Genomic DNA, 22,824 nt, shown 5'->3' with positions numbered 1-22,824 from the left:
ATGAAATCCTTATGATGTCCAGTTAGGTATCAAAAGTTTCTTAAGAAAAACTTTATATTTTTATCTGTTATTATCACTAACAAATTTCTGTACGAGTTCAGTTGATTTGACTGATCTCATAACCACCATAAAAAATTAGGAAATAAATAAAAATTATATCTTTTTCATTCTAGAATGACTAGAATTATAGCACAAAAACATTAACATCTAGAATTAATAGTTTAACTCTCATTTCACAATACAATTATATATATTTATTATTTTTTAATAAATTGGCCTTTCATTCACGTCTGGCTAATTACACAAAAGTTACAATGACAAGGTGCACGTGCACTCATGCTATCATATCCAATAATAATAATAATAATTAAAACAAAAACAAAAAAACTAACCTTTAGTATTAGCTGTGTTTTAGTAGACTAGCATTTTGTAAAATAGTCACATGATTATATATTATATAAGTATATATATCATTAGTATTTACAAACAAGTCCTTAAACCTATTTTTCTTAAAACTTGTAACAGTAAATAAAAAAGTAAAGCAAACAATTATCTCTTCTAGTTATGATCTTTGAACTAATTTGCTGCTTGTCATAGTTCATAAAGCTTTATAAAATTTTGCACGTGGAAGATGTGAAACAAAATAATTTTTCAAGTTTTAAACATATGTTTGAATAACCAAAAAATCACAAATAACATCAATATGACAAAATTCCATTATAATTTATCAAGTTTGGTAATTTAGCTATTGTATTCAAGTCTAAAAATATGAATTTTCAAAAAGACTAAAGACTCAACTTTCCAGCATAAAGATGGGTCTCAAACAAAAGAAATGATGCTGTTATATTTAAAAAAGGCCAAAAAAACTACTAGGGAGACATTTTGAGTTTTCAATTGGTTATTCACGTGTCATATATAGAAGTATATATACATAAGGGACCATTTCCAAAAATGGAAAGATGTGGGTGTTGTGTTTGATTCAGTACATAAGGGATATCACAGCAAAAAAAAAAGAAAGGAGATTCTTATTTTATATTCTAGCTTTTCAATATCATTAATTTGAGTTTCTAATTCATAGAAAACTATGGACTTCGTATTTTGACATCACAGATATATAGTATGAATCAGTGCTACACTCAACATACCACATAACATATAAACACTGACGTTTAGGTGTGTTTTTTAATATTTACTTTGGAAATAAGAAATTAAATATTGTATAATATGTAAATTTTAATTACAATTTATGGTTTGGTACCAAATGTAATAATGTAACTTAAAAAAAAAAAGTTGTTCAATAAAATTTTACAAGCAAATCAACAAATGTGAAAACATGGCCTTTGACCTGTGACCCGTCTAAAAAGGTTTAAGTAATTTATTATGAATGAGAATGATGAATGACACAAATATACATTTATAAAATCTGAATAATCATGGTGTGCTTCACACTGCCTAGTCTATAAGTGGATCCTAAATGAATGGAACTAAAAACAACCATTAAGAATCACATATGAATAATTTTGTGGAGCTCAGTGCAGTATCAGAAGCAAAAATGGAAATTAAATTGAAAGACAACAATATGCTTCTGCCAGTACAAGAGGTTATATAGTTATTAAACAAAAACATGAAAGAAAATTAGATATCTCCAATTTTGTTGAATGTTATGCTGCCAGCATTTGACAACACACTCCTGATAAACACAATCTTTGGCCACTCTGCAGCACTGTGCAAAACATTATTTTTAAGATTTTGTATATTATTTTCCTGAAATTTCAATGTAATAACATATACTTGAAATGCAATTCTTTCACATGAAAGATATCAAAAATTATGATTTCTACAAATGTATTTTATTTACTGTACCAGTTACCATATTTTTAGATTGTATATTAAAACCAATACATTTCATTAAAGTCAGCTATGAAGTGTATATTATGCTCAAAAATTTAAAATAACTCACAAAGTTTAAAGTTTAAATAACTTGTAGCAATACCAGGATTTCATACATAAGATGTAGACATTAATATTTTCCTTAAAGTTATCAGAAAAACATGTAGGTTCATGAAGTCTTGATACAAAATGATAAAAACAATGTAACCTAAATGCTTTTAAAAGGTAAACCTTTCTTTTTGCCCCTGGAGAGGAAAAGTCCACTCAGGTTATAGAGTTTTTATCATTTTGTATTTTTTTTTAAGAATGTTCTTTGTATGAGAAAGGCATTTTCAACACTGATTTGACAATGAAGAATTTTTTGTATACATTAGGAAGTATTTTGATAGGTGTTGAAATTATTTAAAAATCATATGCAAATTTGATATTTAAGTATTAGTATTATGCAATTAATTACAATTCACACAATATATTGCTTTGGGATACTTTAATGTACTTTCAGTTCATTAAGAGATTAAAAAACTTAAAACTGTACATTAAAAACAGCCAAATTTTAAGTCACTAAGTGTTACAGTAGTTTGAAATGTCTCATATATATATATATTTTTACTAGTTTACAAAGTAGTCAACAGATTTTACTAAAAGTAAGGATTCATCTTAACTTTAGACATGATTTATGAGATCCTTATATGAAACCAATCATAAATATTATTGGGATGGTCTCCCTTGACAAAAACAAACACATTAATTAAAAAAAAAAAAATATTTATCTTCAGAGTTTTTGGTTATTTTGATATACCAATTAAACTGTTTTCTATTAAGCATTATTCATATAAATTAAACCAAAACTTACTTTATTTTTCGCTCCAACAAAATAATATCATCCTCTTCCATATCTTCATCATCAATGTCAAATTTCTGACGATTACCTCGAATTGGTACAATCTTTTCCACTTGCATAGAACGTGTTATTGCTTCATCTTTCTTGGAGTTCTGGAGCAGTTTGATGTTCTATTTGAGAACAGGAACACAAACAAAATAGTCTCCCACAAAATACACAATGTATAACTTAAACTGACAGCAAATAAGCTAAAGACTGAAATATTGGTAAACAATAGTGTTGATAATGGATACTACAATATTAAGATCAACTAGAAAATAGTTGGAGTTTTCTGTATTTTAGCTATAACAATACACAACAATTACTATTGAATAATGTCACTGGCACTCCAATTTCAATTTTATGCAAGACAAGTGTTAGGAGACCATGACTATGTAAGCATTTATTACTGTAGTCAGTGCCCACAACTACTCCTTTAGTATTGTGCATTTTCAGCCTAATAAGTTATTAGTATACAGTTATTAATAACAAAATATTATAATCTTACATCCTAATGCAAGTTCAACAATGATATGTCATGCTTCAAATGAGTACTTCAATTAGCTGCTGGAGCAATACACAGTCTATTCTCCATTCAAATGTTCTCCCAAATTATCATCTCATCTTGGATGTAAATCACATGTTGCCACACACTTAAATGGATTCAGAGCCAGAGAACAAACTTAACAGTCCATTCTCTCAATACTCCTTCCTTCCACATAATTGTTAATTAAAGGAGGATAACAGAAGCAAGAGTTACTATATATTAAGGAAAGGTCTAAAAACTACAATTACACAAAATAACATGAACAATTTTAAGACTGTATCCCTGTTGTTACACAGTATTAATAGTGTCATATCATAACACACTAGTCAGTATGACCATCAATAATGAATTGTGCTCTGGCCAATTTACCAGAATCATCACCACTGTATGCATATCTTTTATGCATGAAACTGGGGTGTGGTCTAGTCATAGACACTTATATTTGAATGCAATGTAAAGCAAGGTTTGCCTATGAACAACACATCTGTTCACATCATTTGATGAACCATATGCTTATCACACAACTTAAAACAATCATCTTGTATAAGATGTATTACAATAATACATAACATTGGTTGTACAACATGAAGAACAACATTGCAAAGGCTGTTTCTTATAACCTGCAACATGAATTGTCTTCCAACTGTCACTGGAGTGTTGAATCAATTGGTAAATTAAGAACCACCCATTGCATCAAGCCCATATCATGAAATAGGGTAGACTTATAGGACCATCAACAACAATGCAGGTCTCAGACCAACTATATTACTGGTCTGAAAGCAAGTCTTCATCTTGTTAACTACACTTGATAAAATGTGTTGTCAAACTTCTATAAACTGTTGTGCTTGACGTGCTTCTAGCCAACATACTGCTCTACACAATACAGAAACATAGGTAGGTCTGCACTAGGGTCCTGAAATCAACCTGGATCTCTTTACACACCCTGCTGTTGATCAAGCTTACCTGATATTTTATTTACATTAAATTAAGTGATGTTGTGTTACTAACACTGCAAGCTTTGATTATCTCTTACTTGATTTGAGCAGTATAATATCAGGAATTTGTATAAAAGAAACTACACAAATATTTTTGTAATTACATAGCATATAATTAAAAAAAAATACTACAACACTAATCCAAAGAAATGAGAAATTTTGTAACAAAAAACAGATATGTAAATTATTAATTCCTGTAACATTCAAAGAATAAAAATATTAAGTTTCTGATAAAAGGTTTTACTAACATATAATGAATGTGAATGACTGAAAATTACAACAATGTGAACTTTATAGCCAATACATATTAAGTTTCTTCACTACCTCAATCTGACGTAACAAAAGTGGAAGTATCTTGCGTAACCTTTCAGCAATGTCAATTGTATCCAATATCTCAAGTCGCTCTTCCTGTGTGGCACGTACAATGGAAGCACAAACATCAAGCAAGCTCTGAACAGGTAGGGATCCAAGCAAACGCTAAAATACAGAATACATGAAAACTCTAAATAACTATATGCTTTTACACTTTAATCTTAATAAGCAATTACTGCAATGATGGACATACCTGTGTTCACTAACTGGAGCAGTCACATAATTTAGTTTGCAAACAACAGAAAATATTTTTTAATCATTCTCATTCTTATACTTTGGTTTAATCAAATGACATTGCAAAATTAAAAACACTTATTAAAGAAATATCCCATATTACTTCAATAATTTACCTTAACAGTTACATAAATGTACAGGGTGTTCAGAAAGTCACTGTGCACTTATATATTTATTAACAGACATGTTTCAATATAGAATACAGGAGATAAATATGAATGACAATTATAAACAATGTTGAAAGTAACCCCCGTTGGCATCAATACCGGCCTAGATCCTTCTTATTTTGTTTCTAAACACAGCCATCAGTTGCTGGCTTGAAATAGACTGAATAAAATATGATTACAAAACTGCACAGTGACTTTCCGGACACCCTGTATAACAATCAGTGACAGAAATCACAGTTTCTCCAACACTACCTGATATCGTGATTTAATAAACAGTCACTATTAGTACAGTTATCTTAGCACATGAAAAAAATCATCTGGTTAAAAAAAAAAGTTAAAGCTGCTACTTTTAAAGCATAAACCTCACATACATTTTTAATAAGACACAATGTTCTTACTAATATTCATATATTACATTAGTACAAATATATGCAAGAAAATAAAAAAATGGAAGTTAACATTTTCCTAATTAAATACCATATTTCCACTACATATCTACACACACACACACAGTTCATCTAAGCATCTGCCAAGAGATTTGTATACCACTAGCCTTGAGGCAATGGTTACTTAATTTTACCTCTTTTAATGCAAACAGCTTTGGTCTATGATGAATTAATCATGCAGCAAAAGCTATCCACCAACAGGAACAAGACACAAACTCTATGCATTTGCACACATGGTAACTTTGTTCTTTGATGAAGCAAGACAAAAACGTGCACCAGAAATGGGAAGTAAAAGAAAATGTGTAAAGAGATGGTTACCTATTAAAAGTATATTTTCAGATTAGGAAAATGTTAACTTCCTAGATGATCACTCACCTCTTCACACATTTTCCCTAGATTTTCACAATAAAATGAACCAATGCAAAACTTTACCTAGATGATATCCCTTCAGAAAGCACCCAAATGAAAGCTCATTGAGTGCAATACCCAATAATAGGAGCCCCATGAGGGCACACCGGTGGGAGACTATCTCATCTTACAAAGGGTATAATGTTTGCCAAAATGTAAGGGAGGAACTTACTGAACCTCCATGTGTCAAATAGATGGGCAGAATGAGAACATAACTATTTAAACACTTCCATACAAGCAGTCACTGAGCCAATATCTCTAACAAAGCAGGAGAGTACCTCAGTTATGTAGAACACTCTACCAAACACCCTAGCTACAGGAGGAAGACACAACATTTACATATTATTATTATTTTGATTTTTGTAAAGTCTGTGCTCATCTCACCTATATAGAACAATCTTTATAGGACAAACTTCAGCTGCAGAAGAAGGGCACTGTAAAATTACAATATGGTTTTTGTGTAGTGTGCACTTGTTTGAATTCTACTAAACAAATTCTAGTTACAGAAGGAAGGCACATTAGTTTTGATCACATATTCTTTACATTGTGTGTTCCTCTCAGTTCAACTGAACAGGCTCAGGTCAAGCAGAACAGAAATAAAAAAGATGCCAATAAAAAATCCATCAAGGAGACCAGTATGTAAAGTCAAAGATCAGATGGAGGATGGGACAGAGGAACAAGCATATAGAGAGAGGTGAGATCAGGCCTGGCTGAGAAAATTGATAGCTATAGCCAAAGGATAAGGAATAAGCTACCAGAAGAGAGATGAGAAGGGTAGAAAATGCATCCATAAGGAGTATGCCCAATCAAAAGTAATCCCCATGAAAAATTGATTGAAAACAGGCTTAGATAGGTGGACTGTCATCAATTCTCAAATTCCTAGCAAACAGAAGGCAAAAAAATAAATCTTATGTGAATGGGCCCTGAAGTATATGTTTAATACCTAAAGCAAAGGGTCCTGAAACAGGTGCCTTTTGAATGATTAGTGCAAAACATTAAAATGGAATTGACTGAGTAACACATGACCAAATGATAAACCAAGAGAGGGAAGATTGGGAACATATTCAATGACTAATGAAAAGGTAAAGTGAATTTAAGTCGAGTTAATGCTTATTCAGTGTTCAAGAATCAAAAGTTTTGCCCTTATCCATAAAAATGCCTAAGTTCAAGAAGGGAACAGTGTAGACATGGTCCAGTAACTGTGACAAATACTTGAAAAATTGTTCACAAACTAAGACAATGGAATCCAAGAAAGAAATCATTGGATCATGACAGTTCATTGTAGATGGCACAGGAGCATGTGCCCCAAAGGAATAAGCAGTCCCAGGGAAACCTGAAACCCTAAAAGAACGTCTCATTTAGAAAAGTAACGAGAAACACAAAACCTGGTGACCAGACATGACACAGTTTGCAGGTGAAGAGAAGGCCAAAGTTTACTGATAAAAGATATGAAGAAAATACCCAAAAATATCAAATACTGAGTGAACATGAGAAGATTTAAACCCCATGATAAGTCTCCACCCCAACAACCAAGAAGCTTCCTTTTAAAGAAGAAAGATAGGAAAAGAGGAAATGATCCAAAAATGGGCCAACAGAAATAAACAGTCCAATAAAAGGAAGTCCAGTCCCAGGATGTAAACGTGATGAGTGAAAGCCCTCACAATACCACTGAATACAAAAGTGGCCAATGTTAAGTTGAAGGGAAGAGCATAAAATGGGAAGACACAAAAAATGAACAAAACAAAGATGAAAAACAGGTCAAGAGTGATTTATAGCATTTAACACATTGTCCATGGCCATAAGAGATTGCAAATTCTTTTATTTTTTATAATTATAGTTGTGTTTATCATAATTTATTATTTCCTTCTATAGTTTAGTTCATCTATAAATTTTTAGTTGCATTAAAATGCAAACATCTTTTAACTGTTCATTTGTATTTTGAATAAATACGTATGTACAATAAAACTGACACCAAATTTCTTAGCAATGATGAACAGATACTATCATTGTAGCAGAAAATTATGTAAGTTTATATCACATAAGGTGTAATCTCATGCTTCACTAAGAGAATGAGAGTCAGAAGATAGTGAATGATAAAGTTATTGAGTGATAAACAGCAATAATCATTATTGTTATTAATACTGAAAGGTATTCTTGAAATTTGGCTTTTCTTTCTGGTTCTTTTTCCTGATTCCTTTATTTGAAATAATATTGATATTTATGACATTGTTTATTAACGTTAGTACAATGATCTGCCCAGGCACATGTTTATTAACTATGTTTTGGTAAATGTTGAATTTATTTTTAAGCAATATTATTGTTGAATAAATTGTTTTTTGTTGTTGAACCCTGATAGTAGTGGAATATTTATTTTATACTATTACAGCCAACAGTAGACTAGGTGAAAAAGACCACAGACAGGGTTAGAGGGAGGTTTGGTTTGTTTTGAATTTTGTGCAAAACTACTCAAGAGCTAACTGTGATACTGACCCTAATTTAACAGTGCAAGACTAGAGGGAAGGCAGTTAGTCATCACCACCCACTGCCAGCTCTTGGGCTACTCTTTTACAAATGAACAGTGGAATTAACCATCACATTATAATGCCCCATGGCTGAAAGGGAGAGCATGTTTGGTGTGATGGGAATTCAAACCAATGACCCTCGGATAAAGAGCTGAGTACGATAACCAGATTAGAGGGAAGAGAAAATAAAATGAAAAGAAAGACAAAAAACAAGACTATGGTGGAGAAATAAAAAACAGCTGTTATCAGAAGAAGAGATGGACACACACAGGACCATACATGTCTGATAGCCATTGACAAGAAGAGCAATGAAGTATACTTCCAGTTGAGGGAGAATATTAAAAAGAGGAAGACATGGAAATATTAGGAGTAAATAGATCTAGATGAAAAACAGGAGTAAAGGGTAAAGAGGAAAAAACCAAGGAAGGCAATGAAGATATAAGCTACAGAATGTCAGTCAGATCCCCAGGGAGAAAGGAAGATCACTGAAGACATCCTGGCAAATAAAGGGAGATTGATAATTAACATATACACAATGAGGAGGAAGGAGTAGAATAAAGAAGAATATTAATGAACACAATGAGTCCCATCAAGCAGAAAGAGAACAAAGTAAGGAGGGATAGAACACAAAAAATGGAACAGGTCAAGCTGCAAAAGAAAAGGAAATGAATGTCTAAGACACCCATCTGAAACACAAAGAAATGCTTCAGGTAAAAAGTGAAGTTATAAGAGTGAATACAGGAAGGTAGAAAGAAAGAACAAATATGAAAATTCAAAAACAAAGAACCGGAAAATGAAACAGGTGGTAAGAGGCCCATTTCACAACCTAACAAAATAAATATATCAAGGATGCAGAATTTACAAAAGAAAAGGATAAAGATTCACAATTCAAGATAAAATGAAATATGTACACATAAGGAGGACGAGATTTTTGGGTGAGAGAGAGAATCTACTGGAGAAAGTAAACAATACAAATGCTAACAGGAAAGGAAAAAAAATAAGGCAAGGTAAATCCCAACAATTGTAAAGAATGAAGTAAATAAAGAACACAAGCACAATATAAAGAAGGGAACATACCTGAGAATGAATCCCCCCCTCAAAAAAAAGATTGGAAGGTTAAGGTCCTTTTTCGCTTGATAAGGTAGTGACCAAAGTAAATCAGGTTAAAGTCATTATCCAAAATATTGTTTTTCAACTTAGGACAGGAACAGGATGCCCAGTAAGTATGCACTAATTCACAACATGTTGAACAATGGCTCCAATGACCTTGACAATTAACAAGCTTCCAGAAGCCACGGTAGTAATAAGTCTTCTGTATGGGAGATATCAGTCACAGAAGACTAATCATAAGTCAACATCACCTGATAATTCATGATAAAAAATTAATGCTTTTGAAAAATATAACAACAAAGTTTCATTAACTATATAAATCTCAACAAATTGAACTCAAATGAGAAATTTAAACCTGTTTATGACAGCAATGCCAAGGAGAATAATGAAGTTACTAAAAGTATAAGTGTATGGAACAAAAACATGACAATCCCACCGTATGAAAATGGAGGACCATCCTGTTCCCAATCACTCCATTTTTCTTTATTAGGAGGACATTTCTTGACCTCCTCAAATCGTGTCCCGAGTAGAGTGGGCAGGTCTCTGTCAGTAGACATGGGTTCTAGCAACTGAGAGCATGAATGAATAATCATTTTGCATCTTGAGGCCAAAGACGTCATACCTAAGCACTTTACAGATGCTGGAGCCAAAGAAAGTGGACCTGGGCAATCAGTGGGCAGAATGGTTGTGACAGAGACAAGAATATACATTGACTTGTCAACTTGATTATCCATTGAAGTCAAAAGACTCTGATGTAGGTACAGAATGAGTTGTCTGCACATCCAGTGTAACAATGGAACATTGTACAGCATTTTATGTCCATGATGGAGTTGGGGAGAACAACGTTTGAGTTTCTGGATAATAAATGTTGTTAAACATTTTTTAATTTCTGTACCTCTTTCTTCTCCATCCACTTAGAGCAAAATCAATAGTAAGAAGGGTGGGAATCACTACAATTAACACAGTGAGAGTCCAGTTTGCACTCTTACGCATCATGGTCTTTGCAACCACAATGAACTATAACAAGATGCCTTTAAATTACAAAACCATTCACACTGGAAACATCTAAGAGAATGATAGAAATACATAGCCATACCTTATGGTTCAGATAACCTGCTTTCACAGCAGCAGGTGGAAATGGTGATGTAAATGTTACAATAAGAACACTGGTAAGCAGCATAACTCCTTTACAAGTGGAGATATGTCGCATTGCAGAAACTCACACTGGAAACATCTAAGAGAATGATAGGAATACATAGCCATACCTTATGGTTCAGATAACCTGCTTGCACAGCAGCAGGTGGAAATGGTGATGTAAATGTTACAATAAGAACACTGGTAAGCAGCATAACTCCTTTACAAGTGGAGATATGTCACATTGCAGAAACTCCTTGGTGGGACAAACCAACAAAGATCTCTGATTCAGAGATATTGTTGACAGGGATTTGAAGAACAACTCCTTGTGAGGAATCAAAGTAGCATGGAGAGTAACCTTATGGATATATCCCCAATAGTCTTCTAATTTAAGAGAAGTTCAATGTATTTTGGAGTAGATGTTTCCATCATGATGTTCCCATGACATAACGTTTTGACTGAATATCAAGATTCAGCAAGTCCCTCTAATCTCTTCTGAATAAAAAGAGAGACATTTACTCTAGAGATTTGTCTGACAAAGAATTCAGAATGAAAATATGAGGTTGAGGTACATCATGGAGTGGAGACTGCTGGTCAAAGAGTTCAAGACGTGGTCATTTAACTATTAGCTATTTCTTTTACAATTTTTTTTTTTTTGAGGATTTAGGGGATCCATAATGAAAGAAGAAAGATTCAGTGCCCACTGACCCCATCAACCATGGAGTCCTACAAACGGATGCATTACAATGTCAAACAAAAACAATGCAGCAATGCCAGGGATTCCTAAGCACTATACCCAAACATTAGCATCATACACAATATCTACAACACCCAATAAGAATCTAGCCCAACAGAACCAGCTGAGTAATCCCCTGAATTCAAGGCCAAAGTGATGTGTGGGGGACAGACCACTCAAACACCAGGATCCTCTACAACCTTTCATGGGTTAGTCACACATGGGTGGACATTCAGATCCCAGAAGAGTTAAGCTGAAAGGACAAAATCTTCACTGGGAGGTCACCCTCACCACATACAGGCATTCAAACTGAAGAAAAAAAGAGCTACTGTGCATGGAGGTTGTGTTACCCTTCTGTTGGTGGAGTACTTCTGTCACATGATACCATTCACTTGCTCAATTCACGCTAAAACATATGAAATTAGGTGTTGGTTGCCTCAAGACTAGTGGCATGCAAATCTCTTAAGCAGACACTTTAAAAAGATAGCTAAATTGTATGCAAAGGTGAGTTACTTTCTGGTTAAAAAAAATCAAACCAGAAAAGTTTTAAACATCATTTATAGACTGCATTAATAATTTTGTTTTATAAATACTTACATAAAACAGCTCAGAATCACAAATCACTCTGAAACTCTGGGCTTAACTAAATAAATATAGTAAATCTGGTACTACACAGTACATCATATCCTGGTCACTAAAGATATAATGATATACCTTAAAAAGTATGGCAGGAGGTTTGGTTTGGTTTGTTTTGGATTTCACGTAAAGCTACTCAACTATCTGCATTATTCGTCCTTAAATTAGCAGTGTAAGACTAAAGGGAAGGCAGGTAGTCATTACCATGCACTGCCAACTCTTGAGCTATTTTTTTACCAAGGAATAGTGGGATTGACCGTCACATTATAACACCCATACAGCTGAAAGGGCAAGCACATTTGGTGCGACAGGGATTCGAACCCACAACATATAGCAAGAGGGTATATAGCACTGAATAATGAAAGATTAGCAATATATACATGCAAAAACATATAAGGACACATATTAACTGCTGACTTGGCACAATTTTTTTTTCTTTTTATATAAGCATGCATGGAGTATTATCAAAGAGAAATATATAATTTGAATTTCTGGTATTCATTTTTAAATGTTTCACAATTCATATGTCATATACAGCAAAAAAGTAACAGTTTCATTTTTTCAAACAAAACATTCCTAGAAACATTTTTGTAATGCACAGTAATTCTATAGCAGAACAAAGAATTTTGAGCTAACAATTTCACAATTAAAAACAATAGTATAAAAAATATATAATACTAGCTGGGATAGATTATGAAAAAAAATTCAATTCTTGAGTGCTGTATTACCTGTAGTGTTATAAAAATATTAAACATTGTACATCTCAAAGTAAAAATTTCTTTTCAATTTTAATATCCTTAAATCCAATCCGTATTATTGTTATATCTAACAGTTATCTACGTCAATACCCAATTCACATTAAAAAACAAGTAACATATTAACACATGCACAAAACTTCACAATATTCCAATCACAGTTACCACGAAGTCCAAAAGTTACAAGCACAGGTTGTATTAAGAAATTTTTATAACTGCATGTAAACATATTTTAGACACATAAAACTTGTATATATATAATTTCTTTTTAACATTCAATTTCCATTATAATTTATCGAAATAGACCTTACTAGGTTATGATCATATTATATTTTCCTATATCCACAAAACTAAAGGTAACTTACTTTCAATCTCACCACAGCAGGAAGAGATAAATCTAACATATCAACCAGCTTTGCCGCCTGATCACGAAACTGATCCTTCAGTTCAGACAACTCAGCACTATTTTCATCCTCTATGTATGTTGATATTATGCTGAATTAGATAATGTTTTACATACACTTCAATATTCACAAGTATATATCCATTTCTCATTCTATAATAAGTAGTGTGGTAGAAAATAAAATTTCTTCAACATTACATATCAATGAAAATTTCATGTATATTTTACCAAATAAGCTATACAAGAGGTATAAATTAAATAAGACTGCAGAATCACACTGAACCAAAAATTTAATACTCAAATATATTTATTAACATTTGGTGTTCTACCTTATTATAAAATAATTCAACTTGGATTTACATAGATGTATCTTATTTCTTAAACATCTTAGACATTAAGGAAGATAAACATACACAAAGTGAAATATACAAATAAATTATTTGGTAATTTCTGTTTGGATTTTCATTATGTTACTAAATGACAAATGTTTTTTTATACAAGTAAACATTTAATTAATCAAGTAACATTAATTAAAAGAAAAAGTATTTTCTACCACTGTAAAAGAGTAACACGTATACATTCAATATGAAACTTTTTAAACTTTGCTAAGTTATGCAAGTGTAATATTAGGAGTAAGAGAGAAGTGGGTATAGATAGTAATATCCATTGCAAAGGGGAGTATTCTGGAAATGTATCTGTTATCCCTCAGAGTTCCATCTTCGACACTAATCTTTACATGTTAAGATTCTGTGTGTGAATTTCTTCATTTGTTTATAGACACTTAAGAGTAGTCGTTCCGTCACTATGTTGAATTTTAATACATGCCCCTGTTATCCAGATGTTCAAAGAGTTGCTAGATTTCATGTCTCTTGCTATAAAAGTTGATTGGTTTGTTACTTTTGATCAAACCATTTGTCTTTTGTAATGGAGGTGTTTAGTGGTATCGTGGAATATATTTAACCTTTTAGTCACTAAGACAATCTGTACAGCCATCAAATTCTTTCAGAGCTAGATGTACCTAACCTTATACATGAGTAGTCTAGGCAGGTCAATTAACTGTTTTAATTACTTTGAATGTATGGCACTAAATTTTTTTACTTTTATGCATTCAAATACAAAATACTACAGCCAAAAAAAATGTTTCATGTGTGAAGCACAAGTCTTCCCCCTAGCAATTGATTAGAAATATAAATTATGATTTCTTTTTTTTGTTGTATTCACCTTTAAAATAAATAAGATTATTACTGAATTCAGAGAAATAAAAATGAAGTTTAGTTTCTGGCTTTGTATAAACCCACCTATTTCTTCACCAGGAAGTTTGTCCAGCTGAAAAACAGAACCAATAAGGTATGGAGATTCTTGTACCAAGCCTTCTAGTCTGAAACGACAAAGTCCAGTAACTAAAAGAGTATAAGCAACTTTGGGCCAGTTAGTTCCAGTTACTTGCACTACTATTCCAGCAGTACCAATACGATGCATTGCTGACACATCCTCCTAAATATCAAAATAAATATAATCAGCATCTCAGTGGAAGGAGTTGCTGAATATTTCCTTCATATCATAAAGTAAATATATGGTCACTGCCTCAAGTGGATACAAGTTAAGAGTTGATTATTACATATATTCAACATTTTTCATATCACTAAAATTTTACTGGTTCTCAAGTCAAGCTTTTTAGTTAAATACAAATAATACTACAAAGATACCTTAAAAAAAAACTGTTAACCTGAACAATTCAGTAAGCAATGGTAATAAAATATGAAAACAGAAACAATATATCTTAATAAACTAAAGCAACTAGATAAAACTTTATAGAATAATATGAGAAATATTACAAAGATACCTTAAAAAAACAATTCTATATGTTTTAACAATTCAATAAGCAATGCAAATAAATTAAAATGTGAAAACATAAACAAAACTTACTAAAAATATATATATATATATATATACACACACACACATGACAGGAAAAACAACCAGTAAATAATTTAATTAAACAAATATACTATTGAACAATGTAATACAGCAGGAATTAAAACCAATGCTGAATTTAATTATATAAATTATTGGCAAGAAACAACTAAAGTTTAATATTACTTAATAAAAAATTATACCACAAGAAACAGCAACAGTACTTTAACTAACTTAACAACTAAACCAAAAGCAACACGATGATCTAATTTTACAACACAAAGTACATTAACTGTCTGCTTTATTAGGACTCCAAGCACTAATTTCAAAGAACATTCTATTTAGTTGCATGTACAAAATAAACTTGTAACATACCAAGAAACTACTTTAGTCATTTCTTGATGTCTTTTGAAGATAATAAATTATCTTAATTTTAAATCAGCATAATGCCCATCTATTATACAAGAGTGTCACTGCTGGAAACTGTTTTGTTTTTTTAAGATCTTCAAAGACATTTCCAAGTAGACTTTACCATTACTGACAAATGAAAGGGAAAATGTGTACCATTATGTAAAACTAACTGACAAAGAACCAAAATGACTGAACAGGCTTTCAAAGTGCAACAGAAGTCAGACTGTCTTTCAGAAGAGCAGAATTTTACTAATTCCAAATGTAGAAGTTACTAAATATCTAATATATATATAGGTAAACATGAGAGCATAGTTTAAATGGTACTTACAGTGCAAACTGTAGACAATAAATGACTTAAAGTGTGGTCTGATGAGAAGCTATTCAACATTTTTGTGCACTGATAGTGGAATAGAAATAATATGTAAAAAAACAACACAAAGCACTAGGTTGTGCTTACACGTTTCAACAGTGCAAACTGCTTGAGGTGGGTTAGACGTTTGGAAATATCCTAGTCATAGTCAAGGGGCTTTTTAATTTCTTTAAAAGATAAACTGCATTCATAACTTTTTTTTTATCTTATCTGCTCTTATGGACACAACTTCATTGTGCTACCAGATTTTTGCTGTTGTTGTTGTTGATTAAAAGTTACTAACCTCTATTACTCACAATGACAGTGTAACAATTCATTGTCATCATACTGGACAAAACTGATTTGAATTTATAAGATTTCAATCTGATTAAACTTATATTGGATAGTCATAACAATCATCTGCCAAAGAAGTGAAGTACCTGCAGACCACACTCCTTGATGAGTGAATTACATGTACAATACAACATGCCTTTTTGAATCAGGTGAAGTTACTACCATACTTTCCACATATAATTATTATCCTGAAAGGTATTACAACCCAAAACATAAAGCAGATTACAAGTTATATAAGTATCAGTGCATATTACTCCAAATAAAAGTAGCATCTCATTAAACAATGCTATTGCACAATATCTTATTCACATAAAAACTGATACATGACTAATAATCACATTTTTTTCAATACTGCATATTGCCATCAAAATGAATAGCAAGAAATAAATACTTTTTTAAAGTAATAGTACATAATTAATCACAAAATAAGAAACAAAATAACCCAAGTACTTTCAGAAGGTAGAAAATCTTCCTTCAAGGCTTGGTTAAGAATTACATGGAAGTTTCTTGGTTTGAAATTCACACAGTTTTCGATAGTACGTCACTCTTTATTAGTATACATTCATAATTACTAAAAGTGCAGAAAAACTATTGATTACTGCATAACAAAAAAACTTTTAAAAATGTGCATTTATATGTATTCAGTACACAGAACAATGAGACTCAATATTAATATGATTAAATACAAGGCCAGTTATAAAAGTGACAATTTAGCAACTAATGAATTATTACTACACACTTCCTCTCTATTATAAAGGATTTTCTCTGTAAACCACAAACAGCCACGCAGTTATTATAATTTTTTATAAAATATATTACACATGCAGTTAATTTTTTTTCTCATTACTGATTTAAATTTACTTACTTCTCCATCACTCCCTGGTTCACGAGGTACAATGCCAATAATAGCACTGCTTAATGTATTCCTACTTAGCAAGTGGTTCTTTACTAAGCTGAGGCTGCAAACAACAAAGTTAGTTATACACACATACCAATGTATTTCAAAACATAAAAACCTTATTAAATATTATAATATCTAAAATCCTGATTTATCAGTCAAATTATTTATACTTCAATTAATGTTATTTTCTATTTAAAATTATTAACAGTAAAGCAGTAACTAAAACATACATAGAAGATAATCTCACATGAGCACCGATTTACACAACCACAGTCAAGTTAATATATTAAACTTACATTTATAAAAATAATATTAATAAAACAAAATACAGAGGGAAGGAGTCATTGATAATTTGCATTTATAACGAGACTGTATTCAACATAAAACCTAATTATGTTTTGATGAAAAAGATAACAGTGAACAAATATTAAAACTATATAGAATACATATCCATATAAGTCAGTCTGGCCCCAAATCAACTTAACAGAATAAAAGAACATGATTTCAACAGATGATTCCACACTAGTCTTCCATTTATATACTGTATGTGTCTTACTCTAAAAAAGCTATAAAATTCAATCAAATTTATTTACCCCTTTCTCTTTGTTGATAAAAATGAGATTTAACAACTTACACATACTGACAAAGAAGTAAAGGTATATACTGACATAAGAGCTTATCACTGGCATCTTTAGCTACTACTAACATGCTGACTATTACTGTAATAATGCTAATTCTTAATTACAAAATACAAAATAGCTACTTTAAGGTTTTGTAGATCTTCTATAGAAAATAATGAAAATAAATGAATAGTATTGGGTTTGTTTTTTCTTAAATAAGACCCTGATAGATCACACAGACTAACTGATACACTGTTATTTCCAGCTGTCTTCCTCATGATAATATTGATTACAGCAAAGATAAATTCATGCTGTTAAAAGAAATAGTATTACTATTATGAAAGACTTATAACACTATGGACATTTATCTTGAATATTGCATTGTAATTGTTTGGAATTTTAACGAGTCTTGTATGTTTCCAAAAGTTACTCATACTGAAGAAAAAATACAAAAAAATATTTGCATATTTGGTCTATTTTTAAAACACAAAGGAAATAAAAACATACTAACAACTTTTTTTAAAAAGAAAAATCATAATATTACAGTTATCTTAAAACCAACCATTTAATAAATAATTATCTTGTTCTTTTACATCGCTCTTATTTTAGAAACTCTTAAAACATCTTACAGCATCATGTACAAAGATTTTTTCTGTCCAAATACCACTAACCATAGTTCTTTAATTTTTCAAAGTTCTTAATTATTCCAGACCAATGAGTCAGATAAAAACTGTCTACTAGCAAAATACATTTCTCCACACCAATCTGTGTTGTTGGCTAGGAACTCGAAAACTGTGTAAGTCCTGCAATACATTATTGTCTGCTGTGTCATCAAACCTTCGTTTTTATTAAAATTTTTACCTCTTTTATCTCTATATTAAGTGAAAACTTTGTTTACACCTTATAGTTAGTAAAAAATAATAATTCCAAAACTTTGTTGCATGTATTTGTGTAGAGTGAAGTCTACAAGTACATGATTGATTATGCATTGAAATAAAAACAGTGTACAAGTAGCATATTTGAATTATACAATATAAACAAACAGCATATAACTGAATTCACATGTAGATAACAAAAACAAACAATTACAGCTAAAAATTATAGCTGCTTTACCAGATACAACAGAAAATCAAACGAAAATTATGAATATAAATTTTACAAACATTTTTATTATGGTGGGAAAATTTTATGTAATTGTATAAAATGAAGGTTGCATTTCAGACTTATTACAAAGTACTGTTGCATGTTAGAAACAGAAAATCTAAAAGCAGTAGCTAAAGGGGTTTGACCCTTATCAAATCATTATACAAAATGTTCATTTAAATTAATACATCTCCTTAACTGTATATATCAGAAAATGAATACAATTCATTTGCAAATAGTGGTGAAACCAAACAATGCTACAGAAATAAAGTATACAGTATAAAGATTTTTTTTTTCTTGAATTCACAAAAATTATTCATATATTACAATAAGAGAGTATATCCTTTATCAACTTAGGACAAATTTAAAATGTAAAACTTAATTTGAATTATAAATTGAGAAAAGCTGTTGTGCAATACAATGGCCTAAATTATTTCTAGAGTTATATCTATTTATAGACCGATTTTCAGTCAGTCCTTGACTAGTGAGCAGGTACCAGAGGATTATAAATTAGGTGATGTCACTCCTCTTTTTAAAGGAGGTGATATAAATGTCCCAGTAAATACATACCCATTAGTCTTACAACAGTTGTGATAAAAGTTTTAGAAAGTCTCTTAAAAGGCACTTTCCAAAGTCATTTAACAAAATTTATAGTTTTATTAGATAGTCAACATGGTGTCACTAAGGGAAAATCTTGCCTTACAAATCTCACATTCTTTGAAAAGGTTACTGCTTATCTAGAAAAGGATATGGTTGTAGATTTGGTATACCTGGATTTTCAGAAAGCATTTGACAAGGTGCCACAATGTGATGGTACAAAATATTATCTCTATAGGTGTGAGGAATAAACTAACAAGACAGAAGAGTGGCTTGATGAAAAACCAGAAGGTTGCTACCAATGAAGTTCAATCAAAGTAGATTAATATCCAAAGTGGGGTATCCCAAGGCTCAATCTCAGGACCTTTGATCTTTTTTACTTACATCAATGGCATAGTTCAATTTGGAAGGGAATAATCTCAACAGTGTCACGAAAAAAAGGGATATTGGTGTAACAGCTGATCAGTTTTTTAAACCATCCAATGAGTGTGCTGTTGCTTGTGGTAAGTCAAATAGGATTTTAGGTTGTTATCTACAAAAATATTGAATACAAGTCTAAAGAGGTTACAATTTCATTGTGCAGGTCACTGGTTAGACCATGTTTAGAACACTGTGTTCAGTCTTGGGCTCTATACCTTAGGAAAGACACTGAATTGTTCAAAAGGGTTCAGAGATGGGTTACTAGAATGGTGCCTGGGATGGAGGGATTGTCATATAAGTAGAAGCTGAAAACTCTCAAACTTTTCTCTTGAAAAAAGAAGGTGTTTTTTTTGGGGGGGGGAACTAAATGAGATGTTTAAGATTGTAAAGGGTATTAACAGTACTTGTGTATCATCTTTTTCATATTTAATAGTGACAACAGTTGGACCATAAGACACAAGTATAAATTCTGGCAGGGTAGGAGTCATCTTCACTTAAGACAGTTTTATTTTTCTAACAAGGTGGTTGGCCTTTGGAATGGGTTGCCTTCAAGTGTTGTAGAGGCAGTAAATTTAAATGAGTTTAAGAAATGCTTAATAAGTAGACAAATGATAAAGACTGGTTTTAAGGTTTGTTTGTTTTTTTTAAATTAATTTACTTGAGAGTGTGAAACATCCAAGATGGGCCTATAAATTTGATGTTTCAATAACTGAAATGCCTTAGAAGGTGTGTATTATATGTCATTATGCAAACTGCTTTTATAAAAACACATTCTGGTGTTTATTTGAATATTGACTATAATAGCAATTTCAATGGTTGTTCCAAACACTAGAAGATTCTTCAAGAAAGACATCATTTAAAGCTAATATTCAGAAAGTAACTTTACTTATAAAACACTACAGTCAATCACTAACCATTTTTCTCTCAGTTATTTGAGAACTGTCATTCAATATACAGAACCACTACAGCAAGATACTAAATAACATCTACTCATATTCATTAAAAACAAAAAATATAAAAGTAATTACTGTTGATGTTTAATATTATATACTCTTCTTCACTCAGGTAAGACTATTATTTATAGTAGCTGAGATACACAGATTATTATATAAATTAATACATCATTAACTCTTTTGATCACTCTTACATAATCAGCCTTGGTTAAAATCAACTTTTCTAGTTTCATTTTTATAATTCTGTTTCGTTTGGATGTAGGTATCAAGTCATACCTAATGTTCTAATTTTGTGTACTTACTCTGGCCATTTTTATTTTCTCTCATATATGATGTTTTTCAGTAGAAGCTAAATTTAACAGATGGTGTATCCCCATTACTATGTACTTTTCTTACTGGTCACTAAAACAAACTTTTAAATGAAAGGAAACAAGAGTATGTGTTAAATGTACTATATCTACAACAACCAGTAATGAGGCCTTTCACCCAATACAATGCCTTTTTGGAAGGATGGCAATACAGTAAACACAGTGGTAGATGAGATGCTATTTAAATTAGCAAACTGTTTAACAACAACTTTTATGATTATACATATATTAAGTTAGTGAAGTGTTATTTACCATTCAGATCACAATGTACAGAAAACACAGAGTAAGATTTACTTAACACAATATTATTAATTTATGTTAACACCATATGTTATTATTTTTCTAAAATTAACCTGCAAATTATTCAGAAGACCTAGGAAACCAGCAATCTAGAATTCTTTGATCCTGGAACAGGTCAATCTCAGTGTCCAAAAAAAAATCAGAAAACTAAATTTGTAACTATGAATAAAACTACTTAGTGAAAGTAAAAATGACTACATTACATATGAATCTCTATATTATATCCAGTATCCACATTAGTTCACTTTTAATTTTAGTAACCCCCATTTCTGGTAAGACCTTTATATTTCCTAGTTTTGTTGTTAATTAAATCTCCAGCTTCTTTGTTGTTCTGTATTTCCAATATATACTCATATTTGCATACACTCACATACAATTACTTATTTTCCTCTTTAATTCATGTTATCCATAAAAACTATCACCTAATCTCTCATAAACTTGCACTACTATCATAGGACATAATCCTTCATTAGAACCCTCCCCACTAATGGGAGTGTAATACACCTCCAATGCACAATGATAATCTCTATACTCATACTTGTGACTCCTTTTTTCACAAAGTAATAAATAAATGTGCACCAAGAAAGAGAAAATGGATGGAAACGTGTAGAAGTCAGTATCTACTGGAAATATATTTTCAGGAATGTAAAACTGTTAACTTCCAAAATAAATGCTCACTTCTTGACACAGAACAGCTACAAACCCACACTGAGATGGTGGAGGGACTGGTGCAAAGTTTACCTAGATGAGTTCCCTTCAGAAAATATCTGAAGGAAGCTCATGGAATGTGACATCCAATGTCAGAGGTTTCATAGGAGCACACTCATGAGAGACAGCACCTTGTATCATCCAAAGTATAATCTTTGTATTTAAGAGAAAGACAGAAAAGTGTTGCAAGGATAGTTGGAACAGGAACAACTATATGAGTACTTGTATGTAAGTTGGTGGATTGCCAATATGTGTATTAAAATTAGAGCTTATTTAGAACATACTTTGTTTGTTCACCTATACTCCTATCAGACTTGATGGGACAAAACCAGATGTGGGAAAAGGGCACTTATGATAAGTATTCATGCTCATCTCCTCTATCATCACTACAGGCTGCCATATCAGCAGCTGAAAGAGGATACTGTATGGCTAGTAAACCATCAGTCACTATGGCCCCTTGCCTGTTGTGGCAATAGGGTGTATGAGTGATACATCACTGGTGTATACAGTGTGGTTACCTCAATTCTACCATCAGTCTCCAATGACCCCAT

General features: G+C 31.6%; 1 protein-coding gene and 1 long non-coding RNA gene across 14 annotated transcripts in view; one reads left to right on the top strand and one right to left on the bottom strand.

Moving 5' to 3' along the window:
• The window catches only part of LOC143256934 (uncharacterized), a 496,333-nt gene that overhangs the window by 5,619 nt on the left and 467,890 nt on the right, over window positions 1-22,824 (top strand). The window lies entirely within an intron of this gene.
• The window catches only part of LOC143256930 (lon protease homolog 2, peroxisomal-like), a 106,570-nt gene that overhangs the window by 52,301 nt on the left and 31,445 nt on the right, over window positions 1-22,824 (bottom strand). The window contains 5 exon segments of the mRNA XM_076514818.1: window positions 2,744-2,901; window positions 4,637-4,789; window positions 13,198-13,307; window positions 14,534-14,729; window positions 17,129-17,222. Of these exon segments, the coding sequence (XP_076370933.1) occupies window positions 2,744-2,901; window positions 4,637-4,789; window positions 13,198-13,307; window positions 14,534-14,729; window positions 17,129-17,222 (711 nt within the window).

The sequence above is a fragment of the Tachypleus tridentatus genome, chromosome 7, assembly GCF_004210375.1.
Source record: "Tachypleus tridentatus isolate NWPU-2018 chromosome 7, ASM421037v1, whole genome shotgun sequence".
NCBI classification, from domain to species: domain Eukaryota; kingdom Metazoa; phylum Arthropoda; class Merostomata; order Xiphosura; family Limulidae; genus Tachypleus; species Tachypleus tridentatus.
Note: the sequence above shows the minus strand (reverse complement) of the source record. Positions and strands in the feature narration are given on the sequence as shown.